General features: G+C 37.7%; 1 protein-coding gene across 10 annotated transcripts in view; it reads left to right on the top strand.

The window, feature by feature from the left end:
- The window catches only part of Arhgap6 (Rho GTPase activating protein 6), a 533,690-nt gene that overhangs the window by 474,216 nt on the left and 35,639 nt on the right, over positions 1-23,835 (top strand). For all 10 annotated transcript variants that reach the window (XR_015646115.1, XM_087598826.1, XM_087598825.1 and 7 more), the window contains 5 exon segments: positions 9,053-9,309; positions 10,917-11,112; positions 16,448-16,503; positions 19,653-19,803; positions 20,818-20,966. Coding sequence is in view for 9 of the 10 variants with exons in the window: in XM_087598826.1 (XP_087454952.1) it covers positions 9,053-9,309; positions 10,917-11,112; positions 16,448-16,503; positions 19,653-19,803; positions 20,818-20,966 (809 nt within the window). In the remaining variant the exon portion in view is untranslated.

The following is a 23,835-nucleotide window of genomic DNA, read 5'->3' as shown; positions in this document are numbered from 1 at the left end:
TTACATTATGATCATATTCATCGCCCTGATATTTTCTCACCCTATCCAATTGATCCCTCCTCCTTCCTAACTAGTCTTCTTCCTATGTCCATGTCTTTTATTTGTGCAATTCTTATGCAGGTATGCACAGATGCTATGTGTTCTTGTGTGAAATGGACATACCATATGCAGAAGACAGCATCTCACAAAATTATTTCCCAGCTTCAAAGATCTTATACTCTATCCACTCCATCTTCCTCAATGTCCCCTAGGTTTTAGAGGAACAATATAAATGACTTATAATGGCTTTAGTGTGGTGGTAAAATTTAAAAAGAGGTTTCTTTTATCCTGCACAAGATCAGGCACCATAGTGCCACATGGCATCTGTGGGATATTTTCATCTCAGTCAACAAAGTATTTCACCTGCTAAGCTTCATCCCATATCACACTGCCGATGGCTACTCTCTGAGCCCAGCAACAATCTCTCTACCCATCTAGTTCCCAATTACTCTACTTATCTAGTTCCCAATGCAGGTTGCCACCATGCTAGACATACACATCCCAATTCCGTGCTGGCCCAGTGTGTCCACCCACCACACACTCTCTCAAACTCAATTAAATCACCACATGAAAGAATGCACAACACAATAACCTCTGATCATTATAATTGATAAGATATAATTTGCTCCAAACAACATACAAAGCCCTGTACACATCCATTCCTTAAGAGTAATCATAGCAATCTGTAGATGTGCAGAGAGAAATCTTAACATCCACTGCCATGTTCTCTCTTGGCTGCTCTTCCTCTCCTTGCTCCAGTCTCCTTCTCCTCTAAAATTTTTCTCCTGACCATCCTTCCTTCTTGTCCAGTGACAGACCTCGTTCTGTCATGTACCTGTCTTCACCCGCATAATGACATCAGCCTACATTTCACCCTTTTGTCTAATAAAAAAACTTTTCTCTTAAATATAAGCTAAGCATAACTACTATCATTTTGTAAATTAGAGGCATAAAATATATCTAACACCCAGTCCAACATTTTATCAGTTAAACAGAATATTTAGCTTTCCATTCCAGCTTAAGAAAGGTTTAAAATCTATACGTTAGCCTGGCTAGTTTGTATACTATCTGATAACTATATAATTAAATATGTATTATCAAAGTTAAACAACCTAAGTAGGCTATGAGACTATAATCAGTCTTCAACCCTGTCAGAAATCTGAGAATAACCAAATATTTATAAATATAGGAAGTTTAATATGGCTTCCAGAACTGAGAGGTTGTAGAGATAAATATCCACTAGCACAGTCCTCTTTTAGGAACGTGTGAGCACAAGTCTTTAGCCTTCTGGCCCAAAATGAACTGACAGACTCTTGAAATGCAGAAATCTTGACGGGCTGATAATTCTGGTTTGGCAAAGATTATCAGTCAACTGGTCTGCAAAATGTGTCCCTTTTGGACAGTATTAGTCTACAGATGACATAGGCAGTTTCTGCCCAGTGGCTGCCTAGCCACAAAGTTTTACCTCACCTAGAGGTACAGATATCTTTTTGTTTGATTCTCTTGAATTTGGTTTTTCAGGTGGTCTCCCTTATCAAATCTGATCCATATGACTATGGAAGGTATCCAGAGCCTAATCACCCTTTTGAAATACACAAAGTCAAACTCCTTTTTCCCAAAATACCATGTTCTTTAGTCTGTAACCAGAAAAGCTTGTATCTTGCACTCTCTCCCAGAGGAATAATGTAACCATAAAACTCAAAGTCACATCCATTATGAAGATTAAATATTTTTTAAGAAGGAAGTAAGTGGGGGTTGGGGATTTAGCTCAGTGGTAGAGCGCTTGCCTAGCGAGCGCAAGGCCCTGGGTTCGGTCCCCAGCTCCGGAAAAAAAAAAAAAGAAGAAGAAGGAAGTAAGCTAAACAATAGTGTATGAACCTGTTTAGGCTTTTCTAATCTGTCATGTCAGGAAATTAAACCGAAATTCCTGTGGAGCCCATGTTAAGAGAACCTGAGCTTCCTGTGGTGGTAAATATCAAAAATAACCACAAACCCTCACTAGCCAGCATCATCGAGCCATATGGCCTTTAGCAGGGTAATTCATAAAACAAATTAAACCCCTTCTATCCATTCTAATACCAATAAATAAACAACTTATCAAACCAGAACTTTAGCCCAAATATATATATATTTGTATATATGTATACATATACATATTTGTATATATGTATATATATATATATATCTCAAGCTCTTTACCCAGAGCCTCAGATTTTTTATTAATAACTTCGATAATATATGCCTATAGTCACTCTGCCTGGTGTATAGACTTCTATTTTTAATAACCTTATTAACTTTTAAATATCACAACTCTCTACTTGGAGTCAGTGACTAATTTTCCCTAAGTTCCAAACTATGGGTGAAAATCCCCACATGATTCAGGTAAACTTTGTACTCTCTTCTAAAACCAAACTTAATCACCTTCCGAAATACCTGTCATTAAGAAGCAGGCAGCTTGTCTAACTAGGATTTTAACCCAAAATTCCCGTGGAGCCCAAGTTAGAAAGAATATGAATCTCCTGTAAGATTTTCTAAACAACATTTGTTTTAAAAGCAGATTTTAACCTCTAACTCTCTAAGCTGTCAGTCTTATCACAGCAGGGGACCTAGAGTCTGTGAGCAGACCACCCCCATTCTGTTCCTTTGTTTAAAGATCCCTTGCTTGGACCATCATGTGGCTCAACATGGTGCTGGCCCCCTCTTACTTAGAAAAATCAAACTTTCTCTCAACTCTTAGGCTTAGGAGTAGATTCTTGCCCAACACGTTGGTTCACCACTGTTGTGGTAAAACTAAATAAAAGGTTTCTTTTAACTGGCACTAGCAATTAGCTACAATAGAGCCATCCCCATTCATGGGGGGAGATATTCCAAAGACATTCCATCAATGACACGAGTTGTGGCTAATAGCAAAGCTATGTGCAGCATACTTTCCTGTGTATGCATGCATATCTATGGTAAAGTATATTTTTTAATTAGGCAGAGTAAAAGATTAACAAGAATAACCATTAATAAACTCCAATTACTAAAATGTACTATGATAGAAACCATTTAAAACACATGACTCTCTTACTTGGTGATTTTCCATTTAATTTTACTGTAGTTTGCAGTAGATAAATCAAACATTGAAAATTGAAGAAAATTATATGAAGAATTGATTATTGTTTCACTTTGCTTTACTGTAGGATAATGATTTTGATGTTGGGATTGACATACAATGAATATGTTAGGTGGCTCTTTAGAAAGTACCCTTTCAAACTATGATATGAAGCATGTATTTTTGTGTTTTTTGGGGTTTTTTTTTGTTATTTTGGTTTTTTTTTTTTTTTGGCAGGGAGAGATTGTTGTTTGCATTCTCTAAGTGTGTGTGTGTGTGTGTGTGTGTGTGTGTGTGTGTGTGTGTGTGTAGATTCAGTAAAAGCTTGGTGGTATTCTGTATTGACATACAAGAGTCTCTTGGTGGTTCAAAAGAAAGGGCTCATCATCCTTCCTTCTAAAGAGAAGAATAGTAAGTTTAACTGTGTGGTTTGCTCTATGAGTCAGCTTTGGTGTTTAAAAACAAGGTATTCTAGAATTAACTGAAGAGTTACTCTATGACAGCTCTTCAAAACATAATGCCTTGTCCACGTCAACACTGGAAGCCATTGCCTGGCTATCTTGGGAAACACAACCTTGGGATGACTGTGTGCTGATGTGGCATATTTGTACGCAGTTCACATTATTTCCTTCCCTTTGAATATTAGTGTTTGCGTTAGTAACAGATGCACATGTGAAAAATGATCATCACTGAGACTCAAGAGGGAAAGAAGGAAAACAGGAAGCTGTGAATGACCTCTTGAGTTAAGCCATCTAAAAATAGAAGAACAGCTCTTCATAGATGACCTGCTCGTCTAATAAAAAAAGAAGTGATTCACAAATATTTGATATGCTATATTAATCAATTCCATCAGCATGAATCATGTCCTGCATATTTAATTGCTTGGTATAAAAATGTAAGACAGATCATATGACATCTCTTTATTCACGCTCCAATTTAAAATATGTCCAAATAACTTTTGGTTTCTATATGGAAACTAATTTAAGGCTGACATTGGTTTGCAAATCATAATTTCATGCACAAGATTTCCAAGTCCCTAATCTTTTGTAGTTTAATTATTGGGCAAACAAAAGAATAGTCACTATACATGAAGTGTGAAGTAAAACTTATAAAAGACTATTTTCTGCAGTTTCTATTTCACTTCACATTAAGTATTAATACAAAAAGTAAGAATTAATTACATGTACAATTTTCCAAGGAAATGGATTCAATACTGCCATTAAAAGCCATCCTTATGAACAACAATGCCAAGCAACCAGAGCTTCCAGGGACTAAGCCACTACCTAAAGACTAAACATGGACTGACCCTGGACTCTGACCCCATAGGTAGCAATGAATATTCTAGTAAGATCACCAGTGTAAGGGGAAGCCCTTGGTCCTGCTAAGACTGAACCCCCAGTGAACTAGACTATGGGGGGAGGGCGGCAAGGGGGGGAGGATGGGGAGGGGAACACCCATACAGAAGGGGAGGGGGAGGGGCTAGGGGGATGTTGGCCTGGAAACCGGGAAAGGGAATAACACTCGAAATGTAAATAAGAAATACTCAAGTTAATTAAAAAAAAAGCCATCCTTATGGGCTATGAACATCATTAAATAGGAAAGTGGTTGCCACACAAGGGTGAGAGTCTGAATCAGAATCTCAGGACCCGTGGTATAAAAGCCCAATTTGGTGGTGCATGCCTATAACCCCAGAAAGGATGAGGTGGGAGGTGGAGACAGTGGATTCCCTAGAAGCTTACTACCCAACTAGCCTGAAAATCTTAGCAAATTTCCAAGCCAGCCAGGCATCTGGTCTCAAATGAAAGGTAGTAAGGATCTGATCTGAGGAAGGAACACGAATTTTTCTGATCTCCTCATGTGCATATGCAAATTCAAACCCCCAAGAACATGGACACAAAAATGTATACAGACAGACAGACAAAGACACACATGCAATGCATGGGCATGTGCACACGTGAAAACACACACACACACACACACACACACACACACACACACACACATGCTCATATACACACATGTTCATAGACACAATTACTAGAGATGAGAATGCAGTCCAGGCTAGAGAACTTTCTAAATTACAGCACAACTTTTGATCTAAATGATAACAGTATTAAAACATCATGAAATATACTAAAGAAGAAGCAACTTCACAGTGTTTTAAATTAGACTATCATGCTACAGTGTATGACCTGAAATTGGAGTCGAGTCAACAACAGCCCAAAGGAAAGAAAGCTGGGCAGTTTGAAAGCTATTTAGAAATCCAGGAGCAATGGTACCATGGAATGATGATTGTGGTGGAAGCAGAGAGACGTAGATAAGAAAGAGGACAACATGAAGGTAGTATGGGAAGACGATGAAATAGAAATGAAATATGAAAAGGAGATACATGTCAATGTATGATGTTCAGAAGTCTTCTTTGCCACAAAGAGCAGACAACCCTAATAATTCAAGCAAAGTCTAGTAAGCAAAGAGTAGGAGGTAGACATGCTTTGGAGACATACATTGATGTGTAAAGGATCATTGATGAGTGGAGGACAAGTAAGAGCTAGAGATTGAAATGAAGTGTAAATTCTGGGGAAAACAATGTCCAGCATGGGACTAATGGAGTGGGTGACAAACATGGTATACAGGGAAAGGTTGGAAGAGGAGAAAAAGACAAGGGTATACAAGAGCAGAGAGTCATGTGAGCCATGGAAGTGGACTGGCAAGCCACTAAGTTTTATGGAAGACTGGGAGTTTAAATGTGAATCAAAGTCAACAATAGTAGAAAACAACCAAGAGTAAATGACAAAGAGAACGTTGCGGTGTTAAGCTTCAGCTACCGGTAGGAGGGTGGGGCTAGAAAAGGTATAGTGGGAAGTAAAGGGGAAAATTCATCACCTTTTACCCCATGTTTCATGAGAAGGAAGAAACAAGCACGGCTATGGTGGAACATATGGCTCAGATTACAACATAATACTAGTTGTCCCTAGCCACAGCATAGTGAATCTTAAGTAATAGTTTGTCATTAAAAAAAAAAAAAAAACCAAACTATTATCAAGTTTACTAGCTTGTCTTTGCAAAGAATCTTCAGGTTTCTCTGACATCCTCACCAAAAAAACAAACTAAAAGATTTGAACTCAGATAGGCTTACGCACCCAATGCTTTATTGGCTCATAAATAACATTTCCCCCAATAGCTAGCTGTACTTTTAAGAAAAAAACCAGGGCTCCTTCCTACAATGTTATAAAGACCTCAAGACAACATCCCATAGTTTGGAGCTTGTTCTACTTTGTGAAGCTTATGAGAGTCCTTGGAGAAAGCAGCAAGAAATTAAAGAGGCCACATCAAAATTCTAGCATTAAAATAATAAGCTCAGCCCTAACAGAAGCCTGCCATACCAGAAACAATGACAACAAAACAACCAATGCTTCATGGCTATATCTTTCAAATGAGATCAAAGGAAGAGTAAATATCAGGAGAAAATGACTTCAACTGTTTCTTTTTTAATTTGTGTTCAATTATTACAGTTTACAAACCCAGTGATATACTTTCAGATACTAAAAATGCTAATTGAGCGGAACTGTAGAGAAAGCTCAGTGGTTAAGAGCATGAACTGCTCTTTCAGAAGACTCAAACTCAGTTTCCCAATCCCACAGTTACATGTAAATCCAGCTCCAGAGGATCCAGTGCTCTCTTCTGGCCTCTGTGAACACTTGCTTGCACACACACTCACCTACAGATAGATAAATTGTAAGCTCCAAAGTCAAATGTCGTTATTCCCCAGAGATACCAGAAATCACTAAATAAGACTGATGGGGTTTTCTTTTTTCTTTTTTTTTCTTTTTTTTCGGAGCTGGGGACCGAACCCAGGGCCTTGCGCTTACTAGGCAAGTGCTCTACCACTGAGCTAAATCCCCAACCCCCGGGTTTTCTTATATGGAAAAAATGTTTATGGGAGGACCAAAGAGCACCCATTGTAGAACAAGTCTCTGTCATGCATATGCCTACTTTAGCAGACCCGTTTCACATGATCTATTTCAAAGTCCTCTTTGCTGTTTCTATCCTCAAGCCATACCTCTATATTTTAGGGCTGTCCAAACTTTGTGAAGAATTTCTGATTATTATAAGAAACCCTCCAAGTGCACTGGAACTGATCTTTGCCTCTAGTTTTGCTGGTGATAGGAATGTAGTAATAGACTTACCTCAAAAAAGAAAGGCATAACATATTTGATTGGCATATTCCCTATAGTTCACTGATAGAGCAAGATCCTCTGAAAAAATCCCCAGATGAAGTTAGAATATTTTACTTCAAAACAAGTTGCATCTTTTGATAAGATCAGAGGTGTTTGCCTTTAAAGTACCATTTCTGTTCTTAATGGAGACTTGGCTATTAGCCTAGTTTAAAATGTTACCAAGGATCAAGTAGAAAAACCTTTCAAAGGCTCTTTTCACCTGGTTTAATGTTAGCTTTTTGCTAAAAGAACAAATAACCTTAGAGTTATTTTCCCTTGGTCATTACAATTTCAATCATAGGGCTTATAAAAAAAAATAGAGCTCTCCTCGGTTCCAATTTGCTGAGGCTGCTACAAGATATAATTTTGAGTCTAACAAGAATAATGTACTTAATTGAATATTAATACTTTCTGTGTAAATCTAAAATGATACTAATAAAATGTCTATCTCTGAGTATTTAATATATATGGGTACACATGTATTGTCCATATATATAATATAATACAATATATATTTATATATAATACAATATATATATATATTTTTTAAGAATTCTGTATTGTATTTTTCCCCAAATAATCCCTGGTAAAATTTCCATAAAATGTATCCTGGGTCTCCAAGAATCTGTATTATAGTCAAGCCCACTTCTGTATGTGATCATCAGGAAGCCTAAGTATAGATCATAAAGGGACTGCTGTAACCCGGATGGGTGGAAATAGGAGGTAGGGACACAGAACACAATGGGAGGGAAAGCAAATTTCTTTTTTTTTTCTTTTTTCTTTTTTTTTTTTTTTTTTTGGAGCTGGGGACCGAACCCAGGGCCTTTCACTTACTAGGAAAGCGCTCTACCACTGAGCTAAATCCCCAACCCCTGAAAGCAAATTTCTTAAAGTGTTCTTAAATTGCTTTTCTGCCCATTAGGTCATTATTTCTTACACTGCCTTACAGTATGCCTTAAAGTTTATTGACTGACTTTCAACTGTGGATTCATTCATTTCTCTATTGCTCACATGAGATTCAACATCTTACAATTATTTCCATGTCTGATTCTGCACGTCTCCTCCCTACCTCAGAATCCCTTGTGTGAAGGAGTTGAGATCTTTTATAGCACCTCCATCCCTAGAATTGTGAAACTTGACATAGTGAATAGTAGGTGTCAATCAATGTTTGTTGTGGTTTTCTTCTGCCTTCAAAGACTTCTTTTTTTTTTTCTTTCTTTTTTTTTTTTCGGAGCTGGGGAGCGAACCCAGGGCCTTGCGCTTGCTAGGCTAGCGCTCTACTACTGAGCTAAATCCCCAACCCTCCTTCAAAGACTTCTAAAGCATATTAATAGAAGAGCAACAGTTTACAGAGATGTGTGCTCATGAACATGAACTACTGCTTATATTCTGTTCAAATGTTAAACTTCTTAGTAAAATTATTTCCTTTAAAACAGATTTGAGTACCTGAAGAAATTATTAGAAATATTAGAGACCTGCATTTCTAAAGTGTGAGTTTGTACCTACTAGCTGCTTTTACTGAAATGGAAACTTTGAGCCATTTTGCTCAACAATACAAAGCCATCCCAGTATGCTGATTCGTGAATCAATTGTTTGGAAGACAAAAATTTGACTGTATCTGCTTTTCTGGATTAGCTGCACCTGAACATACTCTCCTGTCTGGACCTTCCCTGAATGTAAATATTTGATATTTTCCTTGCAGAATTCATCCCACAGGCATTTGGAATGCCCTTATCCCAAGTCATTGCTAATGACCGGGCATATAAACTGAAGCAAGATTTGCAGAGGGAGGAGCAGAAGGATGCATCGGATTTTGTGTCTTCGCTCCTCCCATTTGGGAATAAAAAACAAAACAAAGAACTCTCAAGCAGTAACTCATCTCTCAGCTCAACCTCAGAAACACCAAATGAGTCTACATCCCCAAACACTCCAGAACCAGCTCCCCGGGCCAGGAGAAGGGTGAGTTGGCCAAGATCTTCTCTGACTCTGAAAATACTGAAAATGAGCAAAGTTTCCCTTTGAATCTCTGCTATCATATCAACTGGACACATTAGAGATAGCAGTTGCACTAGGGGATAACCTGTAGTGTCCATGTGGCAGTTAACACTCAATTTCCCTCCTGGTTAACTTTGTACCCAAATATTCAGCATTACTGCCATTAATGCTGGTCTTTTGCTATTTCCTGCTGTCTCGCTAGACTTTCTGCTCAATCAGACAAATATACCCTACCACCTATGGGCCACATCCATACAAGGCTTGTTCTTGAACATGAACCACTTCTATGCTAAATTCAGAGTCTTGAGGCCAGGGTCCAGTGTTTTTGTTAATTTTTTTTTCTGTACTATTCTTAGGATGTACCTGGATCAATGAATTAGCTGCAACATCTCAAAAATCAATGATTTAGATTTTTCTTATCAATAGAATTTGTTCCCCTCTTAAATAGAGCTGTATAAGTCTATACAGTCTTGTTCAAATCCATGCTGAATCAATGTGGTGCCAGTGATGCAATGGCCATTAAGTTCTAGGCTCTGGGCTCCTTGCCTGTTAATTGCAAACCTACAAAGCTGAGTTTGCCAAGCCACATGGGTGGTGATCAGCATAATTACTGCATGTTCCCTGTCCCTGAGAGGCCTTTCCCTTTCCTTTAAGCTTTGAGCTGGAAATATTTGTCACCTCCAGTTATTAAAGACTGCCCTAGTTAAATATAAAAGCAAACCTCCATTTATAACCCACAGTGATTAATCAGCTACCAACATTTAAGAGTTATTCCAAAGTATAGGAAGACTTAAGGCTCTACTACTATTTTTATGGTATTGACTATGACTCAAAGAGGAAAAACTGAGAAAATTATGGAATATTTGAATTTTCCAAATGAATTGGTTCTTCTAAGCCTTCAATTGTCTTAGATTGTTTATACATTCAAATAACAGTAACATAAAAATCCCTGAAATAGAGATGTTTGAGAACCTAGGACCTAGGCAGTGGGCTTCCTAAATGTCTCTTTTTCTGTACGGACCCCACCAGGACTCTAACAGGTAACTTCTTACCACATACTTCATCCAGGATGGATGGCTATAATTTCCTATATATTGCTGGGGTTTCAGGCATATACCACAACATCCAGTTTGAATCTGCTTATGTTTAAAATGTACTTCCTAGAGCTATAGCTGAGGATTTTTTTATTCACAAGACTTCTATAACTTTACCTCATTTGTTGAGTATGCATTTCATGTTTCAAAAAATGAAGTGGTTGAATCAAAATATTTTAATCATATGTTTCCCATCTTTTGTCTTCCACTTGGAGAAGTCTGTGTATTAAAGTTGTAACTAACAATACTTACCCTGTTTTGTGGAGATTTTCTAACTCATTCAAAGTACATTTAGTTTTTCCTCTTAATATGTCAGCAATATGCAAGTATGTCAGCAATAAAAAAAAGTAACTACATCCAGCAGAATTTTCTTTTGAGAATTATGGTCCTCCATGAATTTGTATCTGATATTTCTGCAAGCAGCTGCTTTTCGTTCTGTTGCCTGCCCTCTTCCTCAAGTCTGTGTATCACTTACAGGGTGCCATGTCCGTGGATTCCATCACAGATCTGGATGACAACCAGTCTCGACTCCTAGAAGCTTTACAACTCTCCTTGCCTGCTGAGGCTCAGAATAAAAAACAAAAGGCCAGAGATAAGAAGCTGAGTCTGAATCCTATTTACAGGCAGGTTCCCAGGCTAGTGGACAGCTGCTGTCAGCATCTGGAAAAACATGGTAAGTAGAGTTGTCATCAGCCATCAGTGATCCAAGCATCAGTCCTATATTCAATTCTGTGTTGCTTTGAACAAGTGCTAGACAAAAATTTCCTTTGATGAATAAAGTGAACTGATGTAAGTGTTGTTTTAAGAAGTTACTGGGATCAAAAGATGAGGAAGTCTGGTACTATTTGAAATTCTCCAATCCTAAGAGTCCTTACAAGGGATTCTGAACAATCATTTTAGGAAAAGAATCACTTGTGTTGGGCTACACCCCCTTCAAAAAGCATAAAGTCCTGTGGATGTTCTTATACATTGAGTTTATTTACAGAATTTCTTGGACAAAAGTTAAGTTTTGACTTTGTAAATATCTACTCTTAATGTCTCCAGCCATCCCATTGCAGTTTGACTCCTATTAACAGGATGACCTTAATATGATGAATAGTTTCTGAAATTTAGATATTTGGCTCATCAAAGCGTCATATCTGTCACATCTTTATTTGCTATAGATTTACCACACACTGTGGACCTCGGAAAACTTCCTTAATTATTTATTTTCAAGATACTATGCTTGCTATAATTTTGTAAAGCAAAATGAACAAGCGTTTCCTGGGCCTCTTGGTATAGACGTTCAGTCCCAGATACATAGGAGGCTGGGCAGGAAAATTTCAAGTTCAAGATCTTCCTGTGTTACAGAATGAGTTCAAGGCTTTCCTGGGAAACCTTGTGAAATTCTGTCTAAAAAGGAAAACTAAGAAAGAGTTTGGGATGCTTGTCAGCGGTATATCATTTGCCTAGAATGTACAGTGCCCTAGGTTAAATTCTCAATCCCACAAGAAAGAAAAGGAAGAAAAGGTGGAAGTACAAAAGAAAATGTGGACATTGTCATTTATTTCCTAATTATGAAACAGAGTTTTGTAGAAAACTACTAAAGACATATTGAAATTGCTTAATCAAGTCAATATGTGTAAAAATCCCTGGATGACTTAAATAAATATATTTAAACATTAGGTTTTGTTTGCAGGGCAGATATTTCATATATAGTTTGAATCTAAAGGTAAGACTTAGGCTGATCAAATATGCAAGGTTCTGTCTTTATTCTAAGTGCTCTTAGAATTTCTTTCAGATGAATCTAGAATAGGATATAAATTCAAATCCAAATAGATATTGACTTGAATATCTCAAACAAATATCAAAAATAAAAAACTTTGTAACTTCAAAAGGTAAAGTATTTTGCATGTTGTTTTTGTCATATTATGTGACCCTGTCTCAAAACAAAATAAGACAAATACAACATTAAAGAGTATTTCTTAACATTTTATTTGCTTGTTTTTCAAATGACTGGTAGAGGACGCATGTCACTTTAGTGTTTTATGTTTTTATCAAAGACCATTTTCGCACCCTCTTCAAAATTGTCCTTGAAAATTTTTATTAACCCCATCTATATTTATGTACAAAACCATTCTTCACTTATATATCATTTCAAATGTCTCCTCTATCCTTAATGCAGAATTCCTTTAGCATCTCAATTTTCTAAGGAAGCTTTCAAAAGGCAGACAGAAGAATAAATGGGAATCAAGGAATGCTTCTGTGATTCAGGTTGAGTTTAGGGTGTGACCCATTTCTTATTGTGCCTGTCCTCATTTCATGATGGCTCTAATCCTGAGATTCGGGGACATTTTAGTTTCTGAGGAAAAGGGGAAAAAGATAATCACATCAGTTCCTGAGGCAGGCAGGACTCAGCAAAGTCACAATTCTTTATAAAATCAATGTCTTTTTCGGTGTTCACCCATTTTTTTTTTAGTGACTGCTTTAAGTCCTGGCTAAACTATTCTTTGGCTGTGAAGAAAATCATTATAAGGTTATGTCAGGGGAAAAAAAACGATCTATCCAAAGGCAGTCATTTGTCCTACCATTAAAAAACTAAATCCACGGGGTTTTGGATTTAGCTCAGTGGTAGAGCGCTTGCCTAGCAAGCGCAAGGCCCTGGGTTTGCTCCCCAGCTCCGAAAAAAAAAGAAGAAAAAAAAATCCAATTCAAAATCCAAAACATATTACAACTGATTGACGCACATCAGAATTTTTTCCCCAGTAGGAAATTGCTATGATTGAAGGAATAATCTCAGAAATGGACATTTCTGAATAGCTTGGAGAAAGCTACCTAAATGAACAGTCCTACCTGTGTGACAGTTTCCCTCTGATATCTTGATTTTGTAGACATTCAGATACTCAGAAGCCATCTAAAAATAAGAAATATAAAGTTAGGTGAAGAAAATGTGTATAAACTGACATGTTATTTTTTTATTTTGCATATGAGTCATCGAGTACATTCATAACTTGTCTTTCTCTAAATAATAGCACATATCAGATTATTCTAAGTATTCTGTATGCATTAATTAATTAAATCAGTACATACATGTTGAAGGAGGTACTTAAGATCAGTTTTAGAGGAAAAAAATATGATGCTGTATCTTACTCTGAACTGAATCTCATTCTAGATTTCCCAAAGAAGTAGAAAATATAAATTAGGTCAGGTGTTGGCCCCAGTTAGGAAGCAAATTAATAACAGTAATAAGAAGATGGAGTAGATTCCTTACCCCCAAGCAAAGCATTCATAATGCAGTTGTAAATCAACAATAATCACCCACATGGCACAATTCTCTCAAATCTGGAACTTCAGAATGATACTTTTAAGAAACAGAATTGATGAATGGGATGTTCATGCTACTGTGTTATCAAACAAAAAATTAAAAAGTAAAAACCCCTCGGAAAGTCAAATAAAAAGTGTTACTACTTAGTGTTGGAGGAATATCTCAGTAGTTAAGAGCAGATCCTGCTAAAACAGAGGGCCTGGGATCAGTTGCCAGTTCCCACAAAGTAGCTCCTCTTTCCAGACACATATGCATGGAGGCAAACAAAGCCCATAAAATATGCAAAGGATTAACAGACTGAGAAAGAAGATAGGGAATGGACACCCTTCACAATAGTCAGAAATAATATGAAATACCTCTGTGTGACTCTAACCAAGCAAGTGAAAGATCTGTATGACAAGAACTTCAAGTCTCTTAAGAAAGAAATCAAAGACAGTCTCAATGAAAAGACTTCCATGCTCATGGATTGGCAGGATTAATATTGTAAAAATGACCATCTTGCCAAAAGCAATCTACAGATTCAATGCAATCCCCATCAAAATTCCAACTCAATCCTTCATAGAAATAGAAAGATCAATTTACAAATTCATTTGGAATAAGAGAAAAACCGAGATAGTGAAAACTATCCTCAACAATAAAAGAAATTTGGGAGGAATCATCATCCCCCAAAAGCTGTACTACAGAGAAATAGTGATAAAAACTGTATGGTATTGGTACAGAGACAGGCAGGTAGATCAATGGAATAGTATTGAAGACTCAGAAATGAACCCACACACCTATGGTCACTACCAAAGGAAGGAGAAGCCTTTCGTCCCGCGAAGGCTGGACCCTCACATGTAGAGGAATGTTACGGAGGGCAGTGGGGAAGGGGTGGGTGTTTGGGTGGGGGAAATGGGATAACATTTGAAATGTAAATAAAGCATATCCAATGAAATAAAAGAAAAAAGTTAATAATACTTAATATCAAAACGCAAAGAATTTTATCATTTTTGAGATAAATCAAGATTCATTGATACCATATAATATTGTAAACAGTACATACAGAATGCCTATGACATACATAAAGACCCTATGAAGAGAACTGCCAAGTATTTTCTTTATTGTTTCTTGATAGAAAAGTATGTCTATAACATTTTAAATTCTTTCCATTTAATGATATACTAGTTATCACTCTTTTAGTCACAAGTGAAAGAAACCCAAGCGGATGTAGATTAAGGAGAAGGTCCCCCTACAGGACTCAGTACCCTGTAATAAGTATTTATTTGCTGAGTGTCTGAATGCAAGATTCAAGTAATACTATGAGGTCCCTTGTTTACTGGCTTTACTCTTAGATCAACTATATTCATGTGGTTTCAAATGGCCACTAGCACTTTGAATCTAGCACCACTGTCATACCTGATTATGAAGAGAAAATGGACTAACAGTAAAAGAAGAAAGAAAGAAAAGAAGAGAAAAAAACTAGTGATGAAGGGTCTTCAAAAAACTGGAAGCCACCTATGGTGCCACATTCTTTTCAATACAGCATTCGGGAGGCAAATACAGATGGACCATTGTGAGTTAGAGATCAGCCAGGTTCACAGGGAGAGGCCCCGCCTCCAGAAGAAAAAAAATGGAAAAACACCTGTGTTTTCTGAAGGAAGAATACATATATCATACATCCTTACCCCTGATTATCACACCTGGTCATAAAAACCTTGTGATTTATTTAACTCATGTTATTGGGAAGATAAGGGAAGAAGAGACCCATATAAATGGCATTATAAAGTATCCAAATCTAGAGAGTAAGGCTATCACAAGAGAGAACTCAATGCTATTTCTTCACCAGATCAATAGTGTGGGGAGATTTAAAAAAAAACAGAGGAAGAAGAAAACACAGATTAAGATTCACAATTTGGGAACCCGATCTGGATGTTGTCTGAAAATTCAATGTCATTAAATGACTATTGTTGAAATTTCCAATCTGTGCAAGTGAGATTGTTGGATTTTTTTTGAAGATCATATTTTTAAATAGACTTTTATTATACTTTATTTTATGTCTTTGTGTGGGTTTGAGATTATCCTTATATACCATGTGCATGCACATACATGCAGAGGATACCTACAAATAGTTAGATAGATGGTATATAGATGACATAGATTTGTAGGTGCATAGGTACATAGATATAGATATAGATACAGACACAGATATAGATATAGATAAAGATATGGAGAATGCCACTGCTCTCACTTGATGGTAAGACACAGTTTTCATGTATATACAATTTTCTTGTAAATGTCATTTAAAATGGGTACAGGATAGTGAACCTGAATTAGCTCCAAATTCACAAGCTTGCTTTCTCTTATAAATAGTCCTACTCTGAAATACCCGTGTGTGTATCTTTGTTCACATATATATCATCTTAGACTCAATTATAGGGCTGTTGTCTATAAAGAAGATCTCTCTGACCTATAACATCAGTAATCACACAGGGGAAAATATTATCTAAAATCATTTAATGTAAAAAAAAAAGCCTCTGACGTTGAAAGGTCCAACTATAGATCTGGAGAAGATGAATAGGATGCCATTGAATACTATGCAGTCACTGCTGGTCTGTGCAAACGTCACAGCTCTGTGCAAACATTCTGCACTGTTTCCACATTGATTTTACTTAGAATCCCAAGCATAAAAAGAAAAGACTTTTTGATTTTATTTGCTTATTTATAGGCCTCCAGACCGTGGGGATATTCCGAGTTGGAAGCTCAAAAAAGCGAGTAAGACAAGTAAGTGAACACTGAATGTTTTCTGTTTCAGCTGACATTTAATGGAATTACTAGGTAGAAAGTTCGAGTATATGTAGATTTTCTTCTATCTTTTCCTTACCCTCTGACTGACGATAATATAAATAAAACCCAGGAGATGAAACACCACTCAGAATCTTAGACAGATGGGTATTGGGATGAAACAACTGAAAGAAAATGTCTGGACATGTTCATTCTGTGCTTTGCTAAAGGAAACTATTTGATAAAAATGTCTCTGGATCAGGAAAAGTAGGAGATTCAAAGCATTCATAACTAATCAGCAAGTGATAGTAATTAGAAAATAATTGTGTAGTGGCCAGTTTTACCAAAATATGACAGGAAAATGCCTTACACACTCATTTACTCTGGTGCTCCATTTATGCCATTACTTTTACAGAAATAAATGCTTTATAATATTCTATGGAAGCATTGGTTTTATTTATCTATTTATTTATTCTTACACTCCAGATTTTCTTCCCCTCCCAGTCTCCCACTGTTCCACATCCCATACCTCCTCCCCACCACCCCCTCCCCATCTCCATGAGGATGTCCCTACCCCTCACCCCACCAGACCTCTAAACTCCCTTGGGCCTCCAATCTCTAGAGGGCTAGGTGCATCTTCTCTGACTGAACCTAGACCTGTGAGTCCTCTGCTGTATACGTGTTGGGGGCCTCATCTCAGGTGGTGTATGCTGCCTGGTTGATGATCCAAGGTCTGAGAGATCTCAGGGGTCAAGGTTAATTAGACTTCTGGTCTTCCTACAGGGCCATCCTCCTCCTTAGCTTCCTCCAGCTTTTCTCTAATTCAACCAGAGGGGTCAGCATTATGATAAGACTATTCTTTATTTTTTCCAGTCTTTCCTACATTCCTGTGGTGGGAATTTGATATTAGATTGTTAAAGATAGCTTCCTTTGATCAGATAGGTATTTGGGGTTGTGATAGCCTCATAAAAAGCCAGACGTCCTTTAACAGAACTCATTTGCTGGCAAAAGACAGTTATAATTTTTGATTTCTCCTGTTGTTTGCAAGAGAAGAAAATAAGGAAACCAACAATTTAAAAGCTAAGCCAGGTAAAAATTTCAGTTAAAGGAAGCTAAAAATTACTTATTCACATATTGAAGTATATACCCTATCAGTGCACCTTTTCATTGTTAAGTCAAAGGTTTTTCTTTTTTTCCTGACTAGTTTATTTGTATTGTAAATAATCATACAATATGAATGAACATTTAACATTTTACCGCTGCACTTGTAAAATGGAAAAAAATGGAAAATTGTTCATCAACTTCTAGGTCTCACACCTGTGTAAAATTAAGGAAAACTTTTATTAATAATATCTCATTGAATCATCTCTCCAGTTGTAGTCCCCTTCATCCTTTCTTTGTAGTCTTATAGAGATTTAGAAATTTAATTAAAGATCGAGAGGGGGGAGAGAGGAGAGAGTTACCTGTGTGTGTTACATGTGTGTGTTCAGGACAGTATCATGGTGTATCTCAACTCTGTTGATGGCAGTAGTGCTATGGGCATCCTCTTCTTTCTGGCTGTCTTGTAAATGCTGATGGAAAGTTGTCTCGAGTAATTGAGCAATTGAGGACGGTGATGAGTAGTTTTACCAGGTAGACAGATGATGGTTGCCAGCAATTATTCCTTAACATCTTTAGATCCATAAAAATGGTGGAAAATCTTTGTGCAGGAATTTACTTAAGGATTACTCACTGAATGAGATGCAATTAGTGGTAACTCGGGACTATATTTGAGTATGACATATGCTTTAAGTCACTAATTTTTTGTTTTTATGGTACTTCTCCATACTCTGCACTTTTTCTTCAAAATGCAAGAGCTAGGGCTAATGGCTCTTGGTGTGTAAGCATGAGGGCTGGAGTTCAGATCCCCAGCACCCACAGAAAAAGCATGGTATGGCCACATACGTATAACATCAGCATTAGGGGTAAGCCAGAGCAAGCACAGACAGGATCCTTTGAGCTCAATGACCTCCTAGCTTACTGCCACAAAATGGCAAACTCTCCAGCTTCAATTCAGTGAATGAGTTTGTATAAAGAGCATAAGAAATCCAGTGATAAAAGAAAACACCCAACATCATTCCTTGACCTCTATATATCCTGGACCCACAGAGGGAAGATGGGGGATATAACCTTGTCATTTGTGCTTGTTACCTGTTTACCTTGTATCATTACTAGTTAACAGGGTCAAGGCAGCATAAAGATTTTGTTTAAAACTTACAAGTGTACTGGTGTACTTTGAGGACCTATCATAGGGCTTGAGATCCAGCAAAATGAAATGAATCCTAGATGAATGAATGAATGAACTAAATAAGTCTCACAGAAGTTTATTGCACTATCTACCCATGAATAATAATTTATACAACAGAGAACAATGCATAAGGGACATCAAGCTGTCAGAGATGAAAAGCAGAGCATGATATTATCATTTCTGCCACATTGTTACCATGTTTTTCTGCTTCTCTCCATGTTAAGAGGCTAACAAATTAAAGATAACTTTCATTTCAATGTACAGTCTTGTAAACCTTCGCCATGCTTTTCTCATCTACATTATTAGTGTTGTGATTTGCCAAATAATCCTGAATTTTTTGGTTGGTATTCTAGTAAACTATCCAAATTCCAATATGATGTGTTTGGTGACATGCCCAAGTGTTGTGTAATAGTTCTCTCACATTTACACTTGACCTAAATTCTCTTCTAGCCCTCAGCCCTTACTTAAAACTTCCTGATTATTATTAGCTACTCCTTTAGAAACATCATTAACAACAAATCCACAACTAGCTTTGTAATAATGCATTCATATATAGGGGGAGATACATATAGATACAGATACAGATACAGATACAGATACAGATACAGATACAGATACAGATATGTATTTATAACTAGTATGCATAGAGTCTATAGCTCAAGATAATATGTGGCTTCCTTTTTCCACATCTTTTGATCTGCGCAGACTTAATGCCAGACACTGTCCATGAAAATACTTCTCTTTGGTGAGCACTAAACACTAAAATTAAATGGTTCTAAGATATCATTGACTACATGAAGCTTCTTGTTAAATTAGCCCTATGAATCTTATGTAACTGACTCTTGAACCATTGATTTTCCAGTTGCGTGAGGAATTTGACCGTGGGGTTGATGTCTGTCTGGAAGAGGAGCACAGTGTTCATGATGTGGCAGCCTTGTTAAAGGAGTTCCTCAGAGACATGCCTGACCCCCTTCTCACAAGGGAGCTATACACTGCATTTATCAACACTCTCTGTACGTAATAGTGCCAGATTTGTGGGAAAGTATCCTGGAATATCATGGTGTCTAGTTCACTCATGAAAATCTCGTTCATGTGTTTTCCGATAACTGGTTTTGCCTTTATTGGTCTCTAATGAATGGACTATTTGGGGGATTTTCTGAGATAAGCCCAAGGGGAACCACTAAGAAGAAAGCTGGACTAAAACAAATGGGAAAAGCCAAGAAGAATTTCAGATGTTTTCAAATGACCTCAGGAAAGTAGAAAATGCTATAAGTTAATGCTTTGAAGTGCTGGCAAGAGTTTGCATTAAGTCAGTGCCTAAAAGTGAATCATGGCTTCTGGTATAAGGAAGGAGGGAGCCAAAGAATTCAGAGTAAGACAGCGGTGAGCATTTCAGTGGAAGCAAAATGGCACAGCTCAGTCAGTATCCCTGCTTTCAAAGTAGCTGTCTCTGGCTATTGACATAGACCCCAGAGAAGGAGAAAGGATAAGGAGGAGAAAAGAAATGACAAGAGATGTATTATCCTGCACACATCTCTTCTTGCAATACAGTAATTCTGATGATATTATGACCGGGAAAGAAGACAATGTCTTTGCCATAAATGTCTTGGGTATGTCCAACAAAAGTCTATTCCTTGTATATTGTTCCTTGTCTACAAGTAAAGGTCCTTAGACACATTATAAAAGATTTCAGAATATCCACCAATTCCCAACCACTGTTAGTAGGTATTTATCCATATGCACTAAAATCCATTAAATTAGTCTGAGTAATGAATAGGGATAAGTTGCGTGATGGAAATAAGGCAGATGGAGTTATCATTCTCATGATTTACCTAGATGTCCACCTTGTCTCTATATTGTAGCTCTGCTGCTAAAGTAGTGGGGAAAATGTGTGAAGACACTGAGTGGGGCTGTTCTAGGTAACCTCTTTCTTAATGTAGCAGAGAGGAAAATTGTCCTCAGTTCCCCCAAATAGTGTCAACTTCTCTTGGTATTACTTAGAGTGTGCCTCTCTCTTCTTTCTCTAGTGTTGGAGCCTGAGGAACAACTGGGCACCTTGCAACTCCTCATCTACCTTCTACCTCCCTGCAACTGCGACACCCTCCACCGCCTCCTACAGTTCCTCTCCATTGTTGCCAGGCATGCTGAAGATAATGTCAGCAAAGATGGACAAGAGGTATGCTACCATGAAGGGGTGACTTCCTTTCAGGTTTCTATCCATTATTCTGTTACTGTTATGGCAAAAACCATCAATATGACCATACATTTCAACTGGGAATCACACTGCCCCAGCACTTGCACTAGTTACATGTCTCCTGACTTCAACAACAACAACAACAACAACAACAACAAAACAACAACAAAAGAAACTTAAAGAAGGAGGGCTTTGTTCATCCTACAAGCAAGACACAGTTACCAGAAAAAGAAGCAGGTGGTCACAGGGTGTCTACAGTGAGAATGAGGGGACAGGTGACTGCTGACAGTCAGCATGCTTTCTATATTTTATTTAGTGGGAACCCAAGCCTGTGGAATGATATCACCCACATTTAGAGTGGGTTGTCCCACCTCCATCTAATGTAGATTACACATCACTGACATGCCAAAAGATTTGTTTTTGTGGCCATTATAAATCCAACCACAATTTCTCTGACATTTATGTAATAGTGCTGTCCAGTGCCTTCTCTCAGAGGCTAGTACCTGAAAACACATAAGCTTCTGACTTCCTTGCTGCTTCAAAGATTTCTCCAAATGAGGCTGCCTTTATCCTTAAAGATGCTTTACTCAATACTAAACTTCCATTTGTGAGGGGAACATAAATATTTAGCTAGAGAAGAATTGGAAATGTGTAAAATTAGGATGTGGGAGTGAGAAAAATTCTATTCTTGCAACTGGCTTGACTTGTTCAGCTGTCTTGGAACAAAGCATGGCATCCCCTATTATCTCGTCTGCATTACTATGGAGAGGATCTTTTACTCTTTAAACCAGGCCTCCAAAACAGGCATTTGCTGAATGAGATGAGCCTTCTATTCTGCTTTTAAATTGGGTATATGGAGGACTAGAATTTCTGACCTTGGCTCTTTTATGGCAGTGTCCCCATGAAGTCAACTATTAAGGGCACATTTGCAAAGCCCTATGGACCACTGAGGCATGTTCTAGTGGGAACTGGTCCTTATTCAGGACTAGTATGGTCCCTCCTCCCATATGAAATTTTGGGGGTTGTGGTTCCCTTAGGTTACACTCATACTTTCAAGAGTTTTATAGTTTCACCATTGGTCAAAAGGTACACTGCCTGCTAGCTGAAACCCAACTAAATCCTCACCCTCAGAGGAGAGAGCCTTGTTCCTTCTTTGTTTTCTCACAGTCACACTTCTCTCTGACTTTGGTTTCTCCTTGAGCCCTCAAACCCATTAATAGGTTAACATGCACAGTAAATCAACAAAAGGGAGCCAGGGGCATTCCAATCTTAACCATATGTGCTGTTGTTTAGGTCCTTATTAAGCAGAGTTCAGCCATATGATGGACTCAGTTCTATGCTTGTCAGATTTTGTTCCCATAGGGCATGGACATGGGAAATTTTTTCACCATAATTCAGAAAAGCAATCCTTCATTTCTCCTGCTACTTCCCACCAGGAGTGTGAGAGCAGAACTTGAACTTTCCAGAGGTAGCCATTTTTCTCTGTAGAAGTTATAATTAGTGAAACCCTCACTGGCTTCAGGTTTCATCATATGGCCCTGACACCTTATTTCAGCATACACAGCTCTTCCATGGGTACGCTATAATTCTCATAATTGTTGCATAGTTACATTATCCGTCTGGGTGTCAGCTTTTATGGACAACAGAGATAATGGAAGCCGTAAAGTCTAGTGGCTGAGTGGAAACAGAACCGTGATTGGAAGGTATGCCAATTGCCTCTCTGATGTTCCCTAAGTACTATGTGAGAAAGAGAAAGCTGGGTCTTGGGTGATTGAGAAAGCATGGGGGAAAGCACAAAGTCCAGTCCAACTTGCTACTATATCTCCTTTCAAAAATAATTTTCAGACACACAGTTTTCAGTTCAAAGCTCAACAGAGCTCCATTACTCATGAGGCAAAGAAGACAATATAGATTGAAATATAGACTAATATAGATTAAAATATAAATGAAAATATAGGTTAATTTTAGCCTGCTGGCATCCTAGTTACTATTTACAACTCCTTCTAATCAGGTGTTGGTTTTGTGCCATAGTAATTAATCCTTTTAGTAAGCAAGATAAATATCATTGTGTCCACTTTTGAGGGGTGGAAACTGAGAGACAGTGGTTAGGTAACTTAGCCCATGTTCTCCAGGGAGCTTCCACTTATGGTAATATAAGTAACACATTCATATAGTTTATGACTCTGGAGATGTGCCATATACCCTGTAGTTAACTTAGATTTGCAGACTTTTTAGGACAATACCCCAGTAAGTAACAGAGAAAAGCTCTTGCAGAAGGGTCTTTCATCGATCTATGCAAAGTCATCATATAGATAATGATGATAGTCATGATAATCATAGTGACTGATGATCAGATGGATTTTGAAACTAGTTAATGTCCAGGTGTCTTTGACTATAGCCAGTCTAAGTTACTGAGTTTAAAAAAGCAGGGAAAGGGGAAGGACAAGATCATTTCGTTGGACAGGTTAGAAGTAAGTATAAGCAAGCAGCCATGTGGGACTTAAGTAGCAGATTAGTATTGAGAGGATGGCAGGAAGTGAGTCATGTTCATAGAGTACTGAATGCTTCTGTGGGCAAATTCTCCATCTTGCTAAGATATGAACTTTGGGAGCATTGGGAAAAAGATGATACAAGTTATGCTGTAGATTACTGTCGCACGCACAGAAGGGGAATGGAGAGAGAAAGAGTGAGACAAAGAGATAGGAGAGGAGGTATGAGTGTTAGGAAGCTTCTATATCAAAGGCAATAGAGCAAACAGGAGTTTAGAAGATGGGGGAGACAAAACAGAAGATAAACAGAATCAAGGGATATAGTATCAAGTCTCTTCGGACATTAACCGAAGGTTATTCAT

Source organism: Rattus norvegicus, chromosome X (genome assembly GCF_021556685.1).
Source record: "Rattus norvegicus strain SHRSP/BbbUtx chromosome X, alternate assembly SHRSP_T2T, whole genome shotgun sequence".
In the NCBI taxonomy this organism is placed as follows: Eukaryota; Metazoa; Chordata; class Mammalia; order Rodentia; family Muridae; genus Rattus; species Rattus norvegicus.
This window is presented reverse-complemented; position numbering and strand designations above follow the sequence as displayed.